General features: G+C 36.0%; 1 protein-coding gene across 1 annotated transcript in view; it reads left to right on the top strand.

Moving 5' to 3' along the window:
- Nucleotides 1-4,506: 4,506 nt before the first annotated feature.
- LOC110539609 (arylacetamide deacetylase-like 2) overlaps nucleotides 4,507-19,743 on the top strand; it is a 42,375-nt gene continuing 27,138 nt past the window's right edge. Inside the window, exon 1 of the mRNA XM_060376936.1 lies at nucleotides 4,507-4,650. Coding sequence (XP_060232919.1) covers nucleotides 4,513-4,650 — 138 coding nt within the window. The 5' untranslated portion in view covers nucleotides 4,507-4,512. The remainder of the gene's footprint in view (nucleotides 4,651-19,743) is intronic.

Consider the following 19,743-nt stretch of genomic DNA (forward strand, 5'->3'; position numbering starts at 1 on the left):
AGAGTATGGATGGTAAGAGAAAAACCTCTAGAATGGCAATTCTAACATTTTGTAAGTTCATTTGTGGTAACTTAACAAGAGAAGAGACTAAGAAACATGCCATTTTCACAATTTCTAATTTAATATTCTTGTGGATGCAGCCACTTACTAGATTAGCCCCCCTTTCTTTCATAGCTATTCTCTACCTAACAATAGAAGTTAGGTTTAGCAGTTTTAGTAACCTAATCAGTCTTTCTGTTCATGCTGCAAGGCTATTGTTCCTAGTCAGTACACAATGCTTTAGTTGGTTGAAAACTTTCTGCTCTTGTTATGACATCACAGTTTCTATCCTGACATCAGAGCAATGGATTGCTTTCTAAGCATAGTTGCCTCAGGTAACTCACATGCTCAAGAACTAGATGCAGAGAAGATGTTAGTGTATCTACAACCAATTTTCTGTGATCAAAGATCTCATTCAGCACATAAACTTGTGTGCCTAGAATTACATTAGACCTATAAATACTAAAAGTATTTGACGTCATGACTTAAACATAAATAGATTTCCAAAACCTGCTGATGTCAAGGGTATCTTCTCAAGACAGAAACTTTGTCGGTTACCTTTATAAAGGGGCTAAACACATTCTTGGATGAGGTATATGTTTTCTTCAGGGCCTGTGAAAACCTACCAGACTTTGCTCTCCATTTTATTTATGCATTTCATTAAGTGTAAAATATAATTTTTTAAATATATGGGTTATTTCTATCACTTTGTGGTCAATGCTCTAAGCATTCAGCCTGTGGTTTTTATTCCACTTACACACAAAGAAAGATTAACCACATTGCATTTTAACCGAATCATGGTTTTATGGTAAAGTAGGTCCCAGGAAGTCTTTCAATAACAAAATATTGTATTCTGTGCTTCCTTAGACCTAATCCGCCAGTCTTGACCTAGTGTTGCAAAAGAACACCAGCTGAAACCTTCCCTACCCACTGCCCACATCTTTGTTGATTCCCACAGATCGTCCCTCTTAAACTTTTTATTGCTTTGTCCCAGGCCCCAACTCTAGCAACACCACCTGCTAAATCACTGACCATGCCTGTCAGAAAACTAGGTGAGTTTTCCATAGACACCCAAACCACACAAAGGCCAAAAGAAAAAAGTAGTATAGACTTATTCCCCTGAGACATAGATGCAAAAATACTTAATAAAATACTTGTAAACCAAATCCAAAAACACATTAAAAAAGAGCATCCGTCAAGTAGACTAGGCTTCCTCTAAGAGATGAAGAAATAGTTCAGCAAATGAAAATAAATGAATGTAATCCACCATATATATATATACATACATATGTATACATACATATACATATATACATATATGTATATATTTATATATAAATGTGATCATCTCGTTAGATGCAGAGAAGGTCTTTGACAAAATCCAACACCCCTTTATGATAAAGTCCTGGAGAGACTAGGGATATTAGGGACTCCTGAGTGTGTGAATGGGTACAACTTTGATTCTTGCACCTTTGCTTGGACACTTTTTCTTCTGTTGGTTTGCCTTGTGCAACTTGTTGATGTAATGGTTTTTATTTAATCTTTTAATATTTTATTTTGTTATAATTTGTTATCTCTTAGATGCCTGCTCTTTTCTAATGAGAGATGGACAGAAAGTGGATATAGATAGGAGGGTAGGTAAGGAGGAACTGGGAAACATAGAGGAAGGGAAAGCCATAATTAGGATATAATGTATGAGAAAATAGTCTATTTTTAATAAAGGAAAAAAATAAAATTAATGGGAGTGTATCTGGGGCTACTGGTGACTACATCCCTCTGACTTCAGACAAACATCCCAGACATATTAGAGGAAAGAACTAATGGCAATGTTAGGGTTTGGAGATCTGACCACGTGGCATTTTGCTTGGTATTGTATGGAGCTGTCTGCCTTCTGATAGCCTAGTGCCCACTTCACTTTGTTTATCAAATGAATGGCCAAGGAAACAGCATGAAAATTCCTCCCATTGATCAAAGATTTACATCAACGTTTGGGATGTCTTCTCAAAACCCCTATTGAAAAATCAGAGCCCTTCAGCTTTGCCTTGGCCTTAAAGTGCTCAAATGCACATGAACATCACTCTGGTATTGCTAGTAGCAATGGTTTTTACCTTCCAGGGACTGATGGGAAGCAAAAACCGAGCACCGTTGGTTAGGTGAACTTTGGATGCTATACTGGGTCTCATAGTTTTCTATGGCTGTAGTACTAAAGCATCAAAGAGTATTTCCTATTTATCTCTCCTCCTATCCTTTCTCCCCTTTCTTCCTTATCCCTCCCCTCTTTCTCTCCCTCTCCTTCCTGTCATGTCTCCCTCCTGCTCATCCTCCCCCATCTTCCTCTGTCCCTTCCTCACTCTCTACTTCTTTAATATTTGGGAAAAGATCTAGTTCCACAGTAAGTCTGACTAGGAGCTTGCTTTGTGGCCAGGTTCACTTTGAATTCATGATTCTTCCCAACAACCATTCTCTTGCTGGGACTTCAACTATGCCCCGTCATATATGGCTTAGGTTTATTTTTAGGTTTCTTTTTAATTTTTCTCTTCCAAATATTTCTCCTTTAAAGTCTTGTATTTGATCCTCTCTACGTCAATAGGTAACTTAGAGATTCTCATATGGCCTCCAGTTTTCCCCTCTCAGGCTTGTCTTTTGTGTCTAAGAGGGAAAACCTTTTCAGTTTAATGGATCACATGATTGGTTAGGCTAACTACCCTAGTCACCTTGTCTGAAGGTCCCTTGTCTAAAAACTTCATTCCATCTATAGAATTTCCCCAGAGTGCTAAGATTATTGTTTGACTGACCAAGTCAGATAACATGTATCTCTCAGTGACTGGCAATCTTGAGGGTCACCTCATATCTACTTACTACAAGGTCTGCATGGTTTTTTTTTTGTGAGCAGTTGTGAGTCTCTTGTGGACTCCTTTGTATTTATACTGCTTGCAGGTCACCGAGATAGTGGAGTGTGGGCTTGTGTCTTCTGTTTGTCTGGTCCTAACTCATCCTTAATCTCTTCTAGCCCAGCTCCTCTTCACTTGTTCTCTCTTGTGCTTGTGAGAGCCAACCAGACTTACATTAGATTAATGAGCAAAAGTGTCTCTTAGGTTTTGTTATCTTCTACATTTATTTTTTTTCTCTCAGGTTCTGTTAAGATTAATTTTATTGCCATGCCATTCATGCCTGCATGTTTATGTTTTACTAAAGCAATGGAACAAAATAATTTTATAGTTTCTTCAATTCTTTCCTATTAAGAAAAATGTGATTCAGATTCCAGTTAATTGTTTTTCTTTCTTTTTGATTATAAACTCTGCTTTTGAAACTATGAGGAGAATCAGAGCTTATCTGACTAGATGGGAGTGAGGATAAGATACTCTGAGTTCCATGTGAGTCCTGTGCAGTTCGGAGGAGAGAGGACAGAAATATGCGCAAGGGTCACAGTATTTTAAATACTGTGTTGGTGTTTCCAGAGTGCACAGGCAGGGTTTTCCCACTCTAGCGGTTTTCAGCCTCCTTAACGTTCTTCCATCCATGATCCACATGGCTCTAGTTCTTCACATTGGAGAATGACTTTTTGCTTGATATTCTAATATTCAGATAGTTATCAAAGCAGGGTTGGGTTAAGATTACAACATGAGACAGATAAGCATGCCAGGAACACCTTCTTCACACCAGTTAGTGAGGAGAGTGGGAGAGCCCTTATCTGCAGAAAGTACTTTATGGCAGAGCTGGTAGAATATGGAAAAGAGAAAGAGAGAGACTTTTCACCAACAACCAGATAAATGCCAAGTTACACTCAATTTTAACAATATTCTGTCTAATCTGAATATATGTTATAGCAAGATGCAACAAATATGTGTTTAATCAATATGTAGGTTTTCCATAGTTACATAACTAACTACATAAATCTATAAATTTTAAGTTTAATATATGGTATGTGGCAAGCAAATTTAAGCATTAGATGAATTGCCTCACAATTTGGAAAAGAATAGTAATTTCATTTCTAATTGCCTTTAAATCTCACTGACAGAGTAGATTGCAGTTTTCTAAATTATCTGTGCTATGGGCCTTAAAGTTGATTAAATATTCCCTAATATTCTGTCTTGCTTTTAAAATGTTGTCACTACTGTTTTTAAAATGGCAATAGAACAAAGGGATTTCTTGTTTCTTTTTTGGTGTGCTCTAATTAGGGCCATAAATGCTCATGCTCTTCTGATGTAAACTGGTGAAAGAGGAACACTGTTCCTCACTGTTCTCCTAATGTTTTTGTCATTGCTGTGTTTTTTTACTAAACATTTTTTTTTGGTAAATTGTGTTTCATAAAGCTGCCCAACCAGTTTCAACCGTGGCTTGAACTTGGAACTGAATGTCAAGACATTGTTGCTAAAACCATTGCTTTACTTCCTACCTTTGTCCTATTGCTCCATAGTTTATATATGGGATGCTGTTTACTATCACCACATACGCTTGTGGAAAAGATTTACCATGTGGTACAAAACTCTTTGCTTTGGATTTTTTGGTATTCTATTTGCTTATTGTATTTATTTACCTCTTCCAGAAAATGTTGAAGAACCTTGGAAAGTGAGATTCATTGATGGTGTTATAAAAATGACTTCACTTGTGGTAATGTATCTTCTAATGGGGAATTGGGATGCCATGTCATAAATATATTTGGAACTTATTTTATTTCAAATGTGTAAAATAGATTTAAATCTTTATGATATGTAAACCAGATAATCTTGATATTTATTTGGTCACTAACATACTTGACTGATCTCCAGCAGAGGTATATGCAGTCTTTGCCAAAACACTAAACGTTCTGAAAAATCAATATTAGGATCAAAGAAATAGTATTGTCTAAAAAGAATATTTGGGAATTGTTAAGAAGCCTGGATATTTTTGATGCTTTTGGTATCTAGACTCATAGATTCTCTTGAATCTTACAGATGATGTTCATCTAGTTTAAAAATTCAGTGAATACTAATTATTTATTGTTCTAGCTATTTTCTCTTTTAAGTAATTCTCAAACTTTTTATTCACAGTAGTTTTGTATATTCTTCGTGTTACTGAGACCTCAAAGTAAATTTTGATTTGGATACATTTGTCAATATTAACCTTGTGGTCAGTTTTCCCAGTAATGATAATGTTCTCATGATAGTAACACAATGAAGACTGTTAAAATCAGATGAAATATGTAATAATAACATGCCAAAGTGACAGTGGCATTTATTCTATCTTCTCAGATTTCTTTACTACATTTATCTATGGAAGATAGTTGACTCTCCCGTCTGGATTTTCAATAGTCTGTTTTCATATCCCATCTGTAAACTCAGTTGGAAAACTGCACTGTGCACTTATGAGCAGAATAGAAGTACATGTATTGACACCCTCCCTGACATGTCTCAAAGACCCACAGTGGATCAACAGCCACTTCCTGTGATCTAGTGTTTTTATTATCTTTCTTGGTTTTAAGTTGCTGGACTCCAGAGGTTGTTTTTTTTTCCTTCGAAAGTATCTTTTTTATTTTCTTATGATAACTTTTTAATGTCCTCCAGTAAAACTGAAGCAGGGAGAAAGATAAAACCATCTGCAAGATCATTTATTCACAATCTTTCAAAAATCATGTAATTTTATTTTATAGTAGTAATGCATAATATTAATAAGGTATACACAGCAGGCATTTTATGTCAAGATTTGATCAAAGTAGTCAATCAGTCAATTTATATACATTACAGATTACTGAATGTTCACAAATTTAAAATGTATATATTCTCACTACTACTTTAAAAGCAAATAAATTGATGAATTTATTAGATATATATCTTTGAACTAAAGTTAGAGTCATACACTCAGGACAGTTCCTGGGAGAGGCTTCCAACTCAATCTGAAGAAATGTGTTTTCCAGAGACAAATGATCAGGGAATTTGTTGTGAGACTTTGCCTCCTAAAAATGTCATAACTACACCCATAAAGTGTCAACCATATGACTGCCCAAACATGAGTTGAACAAAGGTGACACCAATGTGCCAAAGTAGATTGGGAAAAGCCCATGTAGCTAACCTTACACAGAGAACTACAGGCAACTAAGGAATGCTGAGTGCAAAAGAAATGGTCTTTCCCAGAGAAGAGTACACCAATTTGTTTTCCATTATCTAATGGTCAGCTCTGAAAATCAAACATATTAATAGCATTATACAGACTGAGCAGGTTATACTTAGGAATATATGTACATATATATCCACATACATATGTAATAAAAAATTAGTGAAAAGGGAGACATGTACATGAAAGAGAATAAGCAGCCATATATGAGAAGGCTTGGGGGATAGAAGGATTAAGGAGCATTGTTTTTGTTTTTGTTTTTGTTTTTGTTTTCAATGCAGTTTATTCAGGAACATTGAACAATCCTCGGACCCCGGGGAAAGCCAGCCCACAGCTTAAATAGCCTCTGGGTAGCCAACCCAGGCGTGCCACGGGGGCAATGCAGATAGGTCCACATACATGGAAGCAAGCCAGATCTTCGGCCTTAGCCAAATGTGGAGTTGTTCGTGACAGAGAGCACTCACCATCGGGAAGGTGGAAGGCGGAAACCAGCTCCATCTTTAAGGCATAGCATTCCGCAGCTCTCTACAGTTCCCCCTTTTTGTTTTACACGCATCAGGCAAGAGTAGAGGTCTGATCTCTGATATTAGAAATAAATTGGGACTTTGTACAGATGTTCATTTAGGTGTCATCCACCCAAAGAGCATCAGACCGTCCGATACCTTTTTCTCAGAGGCGGGACCTGGGGCATCAACCCGCATGCAATCAGATATGCTCTTCTCTGGGTCCAAAGCGGCTGACCCTGAGTGCAGTGCTTAGCCTCACATCCTGAGCGTATCATTTTAGCTTTTTATGGTATCCAACCATGCTTGGGGAGAATGTCCTGCTTCAATGGCTGTAAAGGCCTGAATGATCATGGCTGCATCACACTGTTGTGAGACTCTAATCTTGCATATATACCACAGGCAAACCAAGGAGACCAACACCAGAAGGCCTGCTAACGCTCCCATGCCCGCCCATTCCTTCAGATGATTCATTTTTGTTTTTAATGGAAGGATATACTCTGAACACAAGTCTACCACAGAGAATACACCAGGTTACTTTTAACAAAAATATGCCTTTTTTTCTTAATGTCATATAAATACAGAGATAATAGGAAGATTAGTAGAAGATAGGAGAAAACAGTGTGACAGAGACACAGAACGTGTGGCAGATGGGAAAACGCTACCTAATTCACTGCTGCAGAACGGCTCTCTGCTTTTCCATCTACACACCTACACTTCTTATTCTTAGAGTGCATCATTCTCTGGGTCTTCCTGGAATGGCGTCTTTCTCTGCTAAATAATCTTTCACTGTGTTTACTGGACAATTAAAGAAGAGGTGCATGAGTCAGTGCCTTTCAGTAGAGAAACTGCTACATCTTCTTTGAATTTCTCTTAAATCAAACTTAGATAATGACTAACACATCTTCATCAATAACATTGTAGACTGAAAACACACAATTGTTGAAGTTGACTTTTATTTTCTTAAGTTTCAAAATAGAATGTTACATGTAAATATATATATATATATTTATATATATATATATATCGTTACATGTAAAGATATATATACATATATATATATCTTTAATCACATAGGCACATATAAGAAATATATGAGTTCTTAAAATGTCCATTCTAGTGATTGAATAAAACCAACTGGATTTCAATTGATATGTAGTTTGTCATTGCCATAACTGAATTATTACAGCTCAGATAGTTTCCACTAAAAGTACATTTAAACACACTTCATGAATTAAAAATGAATAGATTTGATAAAATAACTTAGAAAAATTAAGTACTGAGGAGAAAGATATTCATTCAAATTATATACAGTATAACATGCAAAAGCACACAAATTTTATTTTTTCATACTTTTTTATTTTGGAGATTCTAATGTAATCACAACATTTCTTTTTTTATAGTTTAAATACATATTTAATTTTACTGAAATTGAAGAGTAAACATCTTATTTTTCTAGTAGTATCATGCATAATGCATAAAGCAGAAAAATACAATCACAGGTGGGTATGTTGAACTCCAGTTATTCTGAACCTTACATTCTATATTGGGTATTTTTTTTCTATTTTTTTCTTTATTAATTACACTTTATTCACTTTGTATCCCTCCTGTGGTTCTCTCCCTCCTCCCATCCCAATCCCTCCCTTCCTCCACCCTCTGCCTGCATGCCCTTCCCCAAGTCCACTGATAGGGGAGGACTTCTTTTCCTTCCTTCTGATCCTAGTCAATTAGGTCTCATCAGGAGTGGCTGCATTGTCTTCTTCTGTGGCCTGGTAATGCTGCTTCCTTCATTTTTCTATCTACATATCTTCCCATATATCCAGGAGTGTTCTTTTTATATTCCTATTAATCATTATTGCATGCATATATGTATTTTATGTACATATGTTCTTAAATATAACCTGTTCCGTCTGTGTAACGTTTCTTGTATGCATCCTTTAAGACTGACCGTTTGGTATTGGCTACACAGTATTTCCCCGGGGAGGATCTGCTCTGCTGCTCTCAGCCTTGCTTACTTTCCTGTAGTTGTTTGTGTGCAGTTGAGGCCTGTCTACATGTCTACACTGGTACATCTATCGCCTTCATTCCTACTCTGTATTTCCCTCCCCACTTTCTCATTTCCCCTAATTACTTGTGCCCTCCTATTGCCTGTCTTCCTTCTTCTGTATTTACCTCCATTTCTCTTCCTAAAGAGAACCCTTTTCCATATAAGCATTAAATGAGGTTAGCTCTTAAATAGACACTTAATTAAGTTTGTGTCTCTTTCTCTCAGTGGTAGAATGAATAACTACTCTGTAGCATTAGCATTCATTATATAGGGAAGTGTATGTTGACAAGCATCATTCAATAATGTCTTGAATTTAATCCAATAAAATATGGAGAGTATCTACATTTGTTTCATGATTGGAACAAATCTGATTTGTTTGATTGGAGCTAAGAAATATATAACAGTTAAATTTATAATGACACATATATTTGATTTAAAGTTTCTTTATAATTAGACATAATAATGAAAATATTTTTTAATTTTATTTTTTAAAACAATCTTAATTTTTAAATATATATTGATGGTATGCTTCCCTCCCCCAAGTCCAGATGTTCTCCGTTTCCTACCCAAACAACTTTAAGCTCTTTATCAAAAACCAAACAAAGACTCAATACCAAAAGAAAACCAAATAAAACAACATATATATATATATATAAAAAACGAAACAAAACCCCCATAAAAGCTTTAACAAAATAAAAACACAAAAAACTGTGGAGCTGATTACATGCTGGCCAACTACTCATAACATAAAGCCAGACTTGGAGTGATTGATATACCCAGAGTCACTCCATTGGAGAAAATGGATTTTCCATCTCTCAGCAAGTATAAGTAACAATTCAACTGTTAATCTTTACCTAGTGGCAAGGTTTTCATTTGTTTTAAAAAAAATATAACAAAATAAAATATAAAAAGATCGAACAAAAACTCACATTTTGTCAAAATGGGACATGACAAACCAAAAGAAGGAAAAACACTCATGTAAAGACACAACAGAGACCCACTCATTTACACACTCATAAATCACGTGAAAAAGCAACAAAAAACATAAAATGGAAGCCATACATAGATTTAGAGGATTTGGTACAGATCTGGGCAGGCCCTATGCATAGTGACACAGTCTCTGTGAGTTCATGTGAGCTTTGCTCATGTTGGTATAGAGGTCCTTGTTATCTTGTGTCCTGGATTCCTTCTGGCTGTGATAGCATTTATGTTCCCTCTTTTTTTGTTGTTTTAATTTTCTTTTTTTATATATATTTTTTATTAATTACACTTTATTCATTTTGTATCCCCCCCATAAGCCCCTCCCTCCTCCCCTCCCAATCCCACCCTCTCTCCCCTTTCTGCATGCATGCCACTCCCCAAGTCCACTGATAGGGGAGGTTCTCCTCTCCTTTCTGATCTTAGTCTATCAGTTCACATCAAAAGTGGCTGCATTGTCCTCTACTGTGGCCTGGTAAGGCTGCTCCCCCCAAAGGGGGGGTGATCAAAGAGCAGGCCAATCAGATTATGTCAGAGGCAGTCCTTCTTCCCATTACTATGTAACCCACTTGGACACTGAACTGCCATGGGCTACATCTGTGCAGGGGTTCTGGGTTATCTCTATGAATAGTCCTTGGTTGGAGTATGGGTTTCTGGGAAGATCCCTGTGTTCAAATTTCCTTGTTCTGTTGCTCTCCTTGTGGAGACCCTGTCCTCTCCAGCTCTTACTATTTCCCACTTCTTACATAAAATTCCCTTCACTCTGCCCAACAGTTGGCCATCAGGCTCAGCATCTGCTTTGATAGTCTGTAGGGCAGAGGCTTTCAGAGGCCCTCTGTGGTAGGTTCCTAGTTTGTTTCCTGTTTTCTTCTTCTGGCTTTCAGAAGACCTCTGTAGCAGGTTCCTAGGCTATGTTCCCTCTTATACAAAGGTCTCTGAGCTCTGAGGGAAGGGATTTTATGGAAACATACAGAGTATTCAAAGAACTCTCATGCTCTGTAATGTTTGACTTTGGGTCTTTAGCAATGGGCTCTTTCTGTGACTTTATTGAGAACAAAGTACAGTCTGTGTATTGACTAAAAATATAAATTAAATATAAATACTTTAATCTCATTCTGTTCAACTTGTACCCCCCTTGATAATCTTCAGTTGTCTTTTTGCTGTAGCTAAGACTTCAAGTGGTATATCAAATATTTCTGGAGATAACAACACTCTCTTGTTACTGATTTTAATAGGACTGCTTTGAGTTTCTCTCATTTTTTTTTTATGATGGCTATATTTTCTTGCTCTAGACTGTCTTTATTATGTTTAGATATGTTGTATCTTCAATATCTCCACAACTTTTATCATTAAGAGTTATTGAATTTTTGTCAAAGGCTATTTCTTCATCTAATGAGATTATTATTTATTTTTTCTTTCTATTTATTTAAGGTGGGTGACATTTATTGATTTTTGTATGTTAATTGTCCTTGAGTGTCTGAGTCATCTTAACATGGTGGATGATCTTTTTGATGTGTGCTTGGATTTGTTTTATAAGGATTTTGTTAAATATTATGGATTCCATTTTTATAAGTGAAATCATTCTGTAATTTATTTCTTTGTTGGATGTTAATGTCTTTTTTGTATGAGGGTAACTGTGGCCTCTTAAGATGAATTGTGCAATGCTCTTTCTGTTTCTATTTTGAAGAATATTTTGAGGAGAATTGGCACTAATTCTTTTTTGAAAGTCTGATAGAATCTTGTACTAAAATATCTAGCCCTGAGAATTCCTTTTATTTATTTTTATTGGGAGATATTTAATTCATACTTCTATTTCACTAGGGGATACTGGTAAGTACCTAATGAAAAATTATCTATTTGTTTTAGAATTATAATTTTCTGAATCTCCTTGGTGTCTGCTGTCTTGAACCCTATTTTCATCTCTAATTTTCTTAATTTAGATACTCTCTTATTGCCTTTTAGTTAGTTTGGATAAGGGATTTTTTATTTTGTTCATTTTTTTTTCACAGAACCACTTTTGTTTCATTGATTCTTTGTATTGTTTTCTTTGTTTCTGAGTTTGATTACTTCTTACATTGTAATCCTCTTGAGTATGATTACTTCTTTTTGTTCTAAAGGTTTCAGGTGTGCTGCTAAATTGATAGTATGAGATCTCTCCATTTTTTTTAATGTAGGCACTTAGTCCTATAAACTTGTCTTTTAGACCTGCCTTCATTGTGCCCTGTATGTGTGGATATGTTGTGAATTCATTCATCTTCAATTCTAGAAAATATTTGATTTCTTTATTAATTTTTGTCTTGACCCATTTTTCATTCAGTATAGAATTATTTAGTTTCCATGAGTTTGTTAGCTTTCTGTTGTTTCTGTTGTTAATATCCAGCTTTACTCCATGATAGTCAGATGAGATACAGCCTGTAATTTTTATTTTCTTGCATCTGTTGAGCCTTGGATGAGTATGTAATATTCTTCTTTATTTCTTCTAATTAGATGTGATTGGAAGTCTATTTTGTTATAAGGTAAAATGGCCAAACTTCCTTTTTTCTTAGGTCCATTTGATTGGAATATCTTTTTCCAATTCTTTTCCCTGAGGTGATGTCTATCCTTGGTACATTTCTTAAAGGCAAGAGAAAGATGGGTCCTTTTTCCTTATCAATTCTGTTAGTATGTTTGTTTTTACTGAGGAATTGAGACCACTCATGTTGTGAGAAATTGATGACCTACGATTATTGATTCATGTTACTTTATTGTTGTTTGCGGTGGTGTTAATGGTAATGGCGGCAGTGTGTGTGTCCTCTTTTGACTTTTCTTGACCTTAGGTTATGTTTTATTGAATATAGTTAACCTCTGTACACTGGACCTTACCATTTGACACCTTCTGTAAACCTGTTTATATGTCTATCTATCTATCTATCTATCTATCTATCTATCTATCTATCTATCTAACTATGGGTTTAGTTTTTATCATGGAATGTCTATTTTATCACAAGATGCCCAAATTTGGTTTATTATTATAGAATGCCTATTTCCTCAACTATGGTGATAGAATATTTTGCTGAGCATATTAGCCTGGGCATAGTATCTGTGATCTCTTAGAGTCTGTAGAACATCTGTTCATGCCCTTCTCCTTCTAAGGTGTCCATTGAGAAGTCAGCTGTAATTCTAATAGTTCTGCCTTTATGTGTTATTTTTCTTTTTTCCCTTGCATCTTTTAATATTATTTCTTTTTCCTGTACATTTAGTGTTTTGTTATTATGTGCCAAGGGAACTTTCTTTTCTGATCTAGTATGTTTGGTGTTCTGTATGCTTCTGTACTTTGATAGGCATTTTTTTCTTTAGGTTCAGAAAAAAATTTTCTTCAATAATTTTGTTCAAGTATTTTTCTGTACATTTTTTACTGTATTTCTTTTCTTTTTTTTCCCCTTCCTATTATTTTTAATTTGGTCTTTTCATAGTATTTTGGGTTTCCTGGATACTTTGAGGTAGAAATTATTCATATTTAACATTTTCTTTGGTTGGTGTGTCCATTTATCCTATATGTCTCCAATGCCTATGATCTCTCTTCTATAACTTGTGCCCATTTATTCTATTTTTTTAAATTTTTAGATTTTGTGTTCTATCTCTTGTATTCTGCTGGTGAAGGTTTATTCTGTAATTCTTGTTCAAGTTTCTAAATTTATATTTTATGATTTTCCTCAGTTTTTGTTTTTCTTCATTGATTCTATATCTGCTTTCTGGTCTTGAGAAGTTTTACCCATTTTCTTCCAGTGTTTGCGTTTTCATAGATTTAGATTTTTCTTTTTTATTTATTTCTTATTTATTACAATTTATCCATTTTGTATCCAGCTGTAGACTCCTCCCTTGTCCCTTTCCACTCCTACCCTTGCTCCCTTTTTTTCCTTCCATGCCCCTCTTCCAGTCTACTGATAGGGGAGGTCCTCCTCCCCTTCCATCTGACCCTAGCCTATCAGTTCTCATCATGGCTGGCTTCATTGTCTTCCTTAGTGGCCTGGCAAGGCTACACCACCAACTCTCCAGGGGAAGGTGATCAAAGAGCCAGCCATTGAGTTCATGTCAGAGACAGTCCCTCTACCTATTACTAGGCAACCCACTTGGGGACTGAATTGCCATTAGTTACATCTGTGAAGGGGAACCTGATGTCCCTCCACTGAGGAATAGATACAGAAATTCTGGTACATTTACACAATGGAATACTACTCAGCAATTAAAAACAAGGAAATAATGAACTTTGCATGCAAATGGTGGGAACTAGAAAAGATCATCCTGAGTGAGGCAACCCAGAAACAGAAAGACACACATGGTACATACTCACTTATAAGTGTATATTAACCATATAATATAGGCTAAACATACTAAAATCTGTACACCTAAAGAAGCTAACCAAGGGGGAGGTAGGATGGTCAATCCTCATTCAGAAAGGCAAATAGGATAGATATCGGAAGAAGGAGAAAACAGGGAACAGGATAGAAGCCTACCACAGAGAACCTCTGAAAGACACTACCCAGCAGGGTATTGAAGCAGATAATGAGAATCATAGCCAAACTTTGGGCAGAGTGCAGGGAATCTTACGAAAAAAGGTAGAAATAGAAAGGAGGGGATAGGAGCTCTGCAAGGAGAGCAACAGAGCCAAAAATTCTGGGCCCAGGGTCTTTTCTTGAGTCTGATACTCCAAACAAGGACCATGCATGGAGAAAACCTAGATCTAGAATTTTTAAAAGAAATTTATTCACTCATCTTTAAAAACTTTTATCATGTTCATAAAGTCTGTTTATGGTCTTTTTTTTTTCTTGTAATTCAGCTATGTCAGAGTATTTAGGGACTGTTTGATAAAGTCGAATGGCCCTTATGTATACATATTGTCCTGGAAGTTTTTATTATGTTTTTATGTTGGCATGTAGGGCTCTGGGATTGGAAAAATTATAAATCTAGGTGCTGCTATCTGATCTTCTCTTTATTTGTGGGTGTTTTGTTCTTCAGTTTGTGTTTCTTCTCTTCTTAGAGTAGTGTGGTATCTGTGTGGCCCAGTGGGAGAACTTTGGGATCCTGATAGTTGTGGGCACCAAAAGTTCTAAGCAAAATGTGTTTTTATGTATTGCATCCTTAGGTCTGGGAAAGTTGGACTGTGGACAGTTGAAGGGCTTCATGAGAAGAAGGAAAGCATGGTGTTCCACCACAACCTGCTTACTTAGTTCTCCAGTAACGTGGGCAGATAGTGAAGAGAGAGTGCAGCAGAAGTTCTGCTAAAGATCTGGGTTGAGATTGTGAGATTGTGCCTGGATGAATGGAGGGAGAGATGAATATTGGTCCTCAGTGCACTTCCTTCCCTTTTTCGAATATTCTGCTGAAGTTGGCCCCTGGAACAAAGCAATGGATGGGGGGGTTGTAGGAAGCTTGGAGGGAAGATCTGTGTGATCCACTGACTGAAGACAGGTACAGGAGGAGAAGTGAGACCACAGCAAGTCTGCTGCAGAGCTGGGAATGAGACTAGGGGATTGGACTGGGATAAATGGAAGCAGAGGTGAAGATTTGCAGTTAGCCTATGTGCTTTTATGGCAGCAGTTGTCTGTGGGTTCCTATAGAGAATATTGGTCAATGGATAAATTTCTGTAATATTGGGAAAATAATTTCAGAGTGAGTCTCATTAATAACCAAGAGATGTGATTCAAATGTTTCTGAGAGTATATTTTACATTTTAATGAGCTTGAAATAAACATTGAATAATGTATACATATTTAAAACAAAATCTTGTAAATTAGAAGTATATACAGCTATTGGTATAGTATAATGAAACCATCGTCAAAACAAAGTTTAATGAAAATCTAATGTTGTAATGAGAGGACAGATAGCATCACATCTGATTATAAGATTCATTCTTTCTCAGGCCAGAAATAGCATGACACTTGGCTTGAACTTAGAGGTCATAATCTCTTCAGAAATCAAAGCCACAGGATATATCACGTTCTTACCAACTAAATTTTCACACTCTCAAGTATCATCCCTCACTCATTATTTCCAAGCTGTTCTACAATATGTAACAGTGTAATAGCGGTTATGTGAGAGGCAACTTTCATAATGTTGACCTACTGCTAGAATCAAGGTAGGATCAATAATATAACATATAATGAATCAATTTAAAACATCTAAATTCCATATAAAACAACACAAAATGAAAATAATTATAATTATTGTTATAAAATGTCATATTTTATAAAGAGCACCAAAGGAACTAAGGAGTGGAAAATTCTGTACCATTAAGTTAAAAACAATGTTCTGGAAAATAAAAATTTATGGCTCTCATACAAATGTAAATATAACTCTAGTTAATGATTGCATTTTGTCAGGACCTGTTATAATTTCTCCAAAATAATGGACATAAATGAAAGTTTTGCAGAGAAACTCAAAAACAATAACGAGTTTTTCCTTTGTTTTCTTTTAAGCCAAGCAGAGATGTAAACTATTTCAAAGACATTAAACCTGATAAATTAAAATCTAGATAGGTAGATGTTTTCTTGGCAACCTATAGCTCGTTCTTGATGTCATTTTTCACCCTTAGTCAAAAGAAAGAGACAAAGCTCACTACTTCTCAATCCTAAATTCGTGATATATTCTCTCTGTGTACAGAGAAAGATGAGTTGTTAAGGAGAGCGCTTTGGGCAAGTAAAGGTCAGTCCACCAAGTTGAGAATTCAATTAGAAGCAGGAGTTAGTTCAAGGAAAGAATGTCAAGTCCTGCACCTCACTTAGCTTTTATTTGAAATGTGTGAGAGATGTATTGGGTGATGATTATAGTTTTTTAATGAGAACACACTGCTTTGGTTGACACATGTATAAGTTCTCTCAAAATAAGTTATGAATATTACCATGTAAATCAGATTAGCTTTTTAAAGGTGAATAAATTTTGATTGGAAGAGGAAATTAGAGGTAGTTTATGTAGCATTTTAGAATATCTCAGACCAGGGTAGACTGCCTGTCTGGAGATTCCAGACCTATAGAGGTTAGAAGAAGAAGAAAAAATAGAGAGGAAATGGGATGCAGATATATGATGAATTGAACTTACTCCATAACACACTTAGCTCAGTCTCTGATATTTTCTGTGTCCTGAAGGTGGAGCACAACATCTTCAGAGAGTCACACAGCTGAGCTTACTTCTGTCTGAACTTAATTGTGGCTTTTTTTTTTTTCTAATTCTACCTGATTTTCACTTTTCTTTGTGCTGGTTTTAGCTTTGAATTCATTTTGTCGTTGTTAAAATATTTGAGTAACGTTCTTTCATTCAGATACATATTGTGTTTATATGATTCTGGGACTTTAGTTTGTCAATCCTGGCTTTGGTGCTGTTTGTGAAGCAACATGAAAATGATTGTTATATTTTACCAGTGTTTTTGCAACACTCAATTCACAGCCAATTTTGATCTGGCTATTTTGATGTCCTTCTAATATATCCTCCTTCTCAGCCTAACCACCTTAATAAGCAGGCATGTAGCTTTAGTGAAATATTTTTATTAACTGGACCAACAGACAACTTATAATACAACCTATTGAAATCATGAGCATAAAGTAGGTGTTTATTAGCATTGCCCCCAAACAAATACAAGAGGTGACCTCACATAAAGAGGAACAAGGTATCAAAGGAGATGCTGAGTCTCATAGCCAAACTTTGGGCAGAGTGCAGGGAATCTTATGTAAGAAGGGGGATATAGGAAGACCTGGGACAGGAGCTCCACTAGTAGAGCAACAGATCAAAAAATTCTGGGCACAGGGGTCTTTTCTGAGACTGGTAATCCAAGCAAGGACCATTCATGGAGATAACCTAGAACCCCTGCACAGATGTAGCCCATGGCAGCGCAGTCTCCAAGTGGATTACCTAACAATGGAAAACAGGAACTGTCTCTGACATGAACTCAATGGCTGGCTCTTTGATCACCCCCCTCGAAGGGTGAGCAGCCTTACCAGGCCACAGAAAAAACAATGCAGCCAGTCCTGATTGAGACCTGATAGGCTAGGGTCAGATGGAAGGGGAGAAGGATCTCCCCTATCAGTGACTTGGGGAGTGGCATGGGGGGGGAAGTAGGGGGGGATAGTGGGATAGGGACGAATGGGTTACATTGGGCATACAAACTGAATAAACTGTAATTTAAAAAATATAAATAAATTAAAAAAGAGGAACAAGTGACCCTGACCCCTTCAGTATGGTCATCTTTGTCTCAGGATCACTTATCAGTCTTTGTGTCTATAATTTCACTTCACATATGCCTGGAGTTGGGCATCTATGCCCTCTTTTGCTTGTCTGGATTTTTACATTTTCTGTGAAAATCTAAAACCTTTTCTTCTCTCAACTCATCGAAGCACTCAGGTTTCATTTCATTTCATCATTTCAATTCTCCCTCTTTTCTCATTTTTCCTTTCTTTATATGTGTTTATACTATATTATATTTGTTGATACATTCTTAAATTTCTACAGTAGAATCAGTTTTGTTATGGTTTGTGTCTATACTTGTTGGTCTTCTGTGGCACAGCCATATCCACTGGAAAGGGTGAAAGCCATGAAACCAGCACAGCTGTTGGACACAGTTCTAGAAAAACTGAGTTTCATGTTGTGATCTGTCATTTTGTTTTTCATTTTTAGATTTTGTTTTCTGTGTTTTGAATTCTTGGGAACTTTCTACATTATGATTTATTTTATGTATTTTCCTGAGAAAGTTATTTCTGAAGTGTTTGTGTGTGTGTGTAGAAAAGTCATAAACTTATTATTTCTTCGGCTTATAGGAAAATAATGTTATCTGTCCCTATTTGGAAGTCTTCCTGATCCCCTGGAGATTGTGAACCTAAGAATTTCTAAATGAGGTCATGACTCCAGGAATCTTCTTTGGGGATCCACCCTTAAGCAAACTTAAGCAGATTAATTAATGCAGGGCTAACAGAGATAACTGACCGTCTCTGACTGGCCAATAGAATTAGGAACAGATTAAGACCTCATTTTACAATACTTTAAGAGCTCTGAAAATACTGTTTAAAGGCACAGGCCATACAGGCTGTGCCCCTGGAGGAATGGAACTGAGTACATAAGATAGATTGACTAAAGTAAACTTTTCCTGCTTTAGAGCATAGATGATGAAATTATAGAGTAAAAGGATTTAGGTGTTAGTATTTGCTGTTCATAAGAAGAGCAGTTCTGATCTTTTCTGTTTGTCTACAATTCTTTAAAACTGCAAATATTACCAGCATAAAATCAGGCTGTTATTCAATAAAGGTGTTGGAGAAATGTGTTAGATTCATTGTATTGGAGTTACAGGGCTAACAATATGAATACAATTTGTTCTATGTGTACTTTCTAATTGAGGCTGAATTTGTGACCTTGGGCGTGTAAGAAAAATATCAAAGGCATGTCCAGGTACAAAATGACATTATCTGTATTTTGTGAATAATCATCATTCTGTTTTTATCTGAAAAACCTATATAATTAATCTCATCTCTTAGTTCTCAATAGATAGGTTCATAACATTTTAGTCCTTTTTTAAATATAAATATCAGAATACAGCATTTCATCTGCCATTTTTCATTCCTGATATTCTTGATTCTAAAACTTGTCTGTGGCTGATATTTTACATCGTTATTATTGTGCTTGTTAAAATTTAATTTTTGTACACATGTTTTGAGGAAGAATACAGTTTCACACAATCCAAGCCATCCTTGAAGTTGCTGTATAGCTTAGGCTGTCCATAAACTCCAGATTCTTGCACCTCTGCTACCCAGTTGTGAGAACCAGTCAGCAGCACCTTGCCTGGTTATTGCTGTTTCTGTTTTTGTTGTTGTTCAGAAGTTGAATTTCGTTGCTGACCTTCTCATCTAGAGTGCCTCCTTTTTTTTGTAATCCTCAATTGACTTATTTGTGCATTTACTTGTTTGTAAGCTCTTTGAAGTCATTGGTCATTTTTAAAAGTAGAATTCAGAATTCCTTGTCCATTCTTTGAACCACATCAGTGTCTCTGACTTTACTAATTGTAGAAAATTATCTTTTCTAGTCTTTATATATTCTGGATTTTAATGTGTTTGTGAGTTTCTGTGTTTT

This window comes from Meriones unguiculatus, chromosome 2, assembly GCF_030254825.1.
Source record: "Meriones unguiculatus strain TT.TT164.6M chromosome 2, Bangor_MerUng_6.1, whole genome shotgun sequence".
NCBI classification, from domain to species: domain Eukaryota; kingdom Metazoa; phylum Chordata; class Mammalia; order Rodentia; family Muridae; genus Meriones; species Meriones unguiculatus.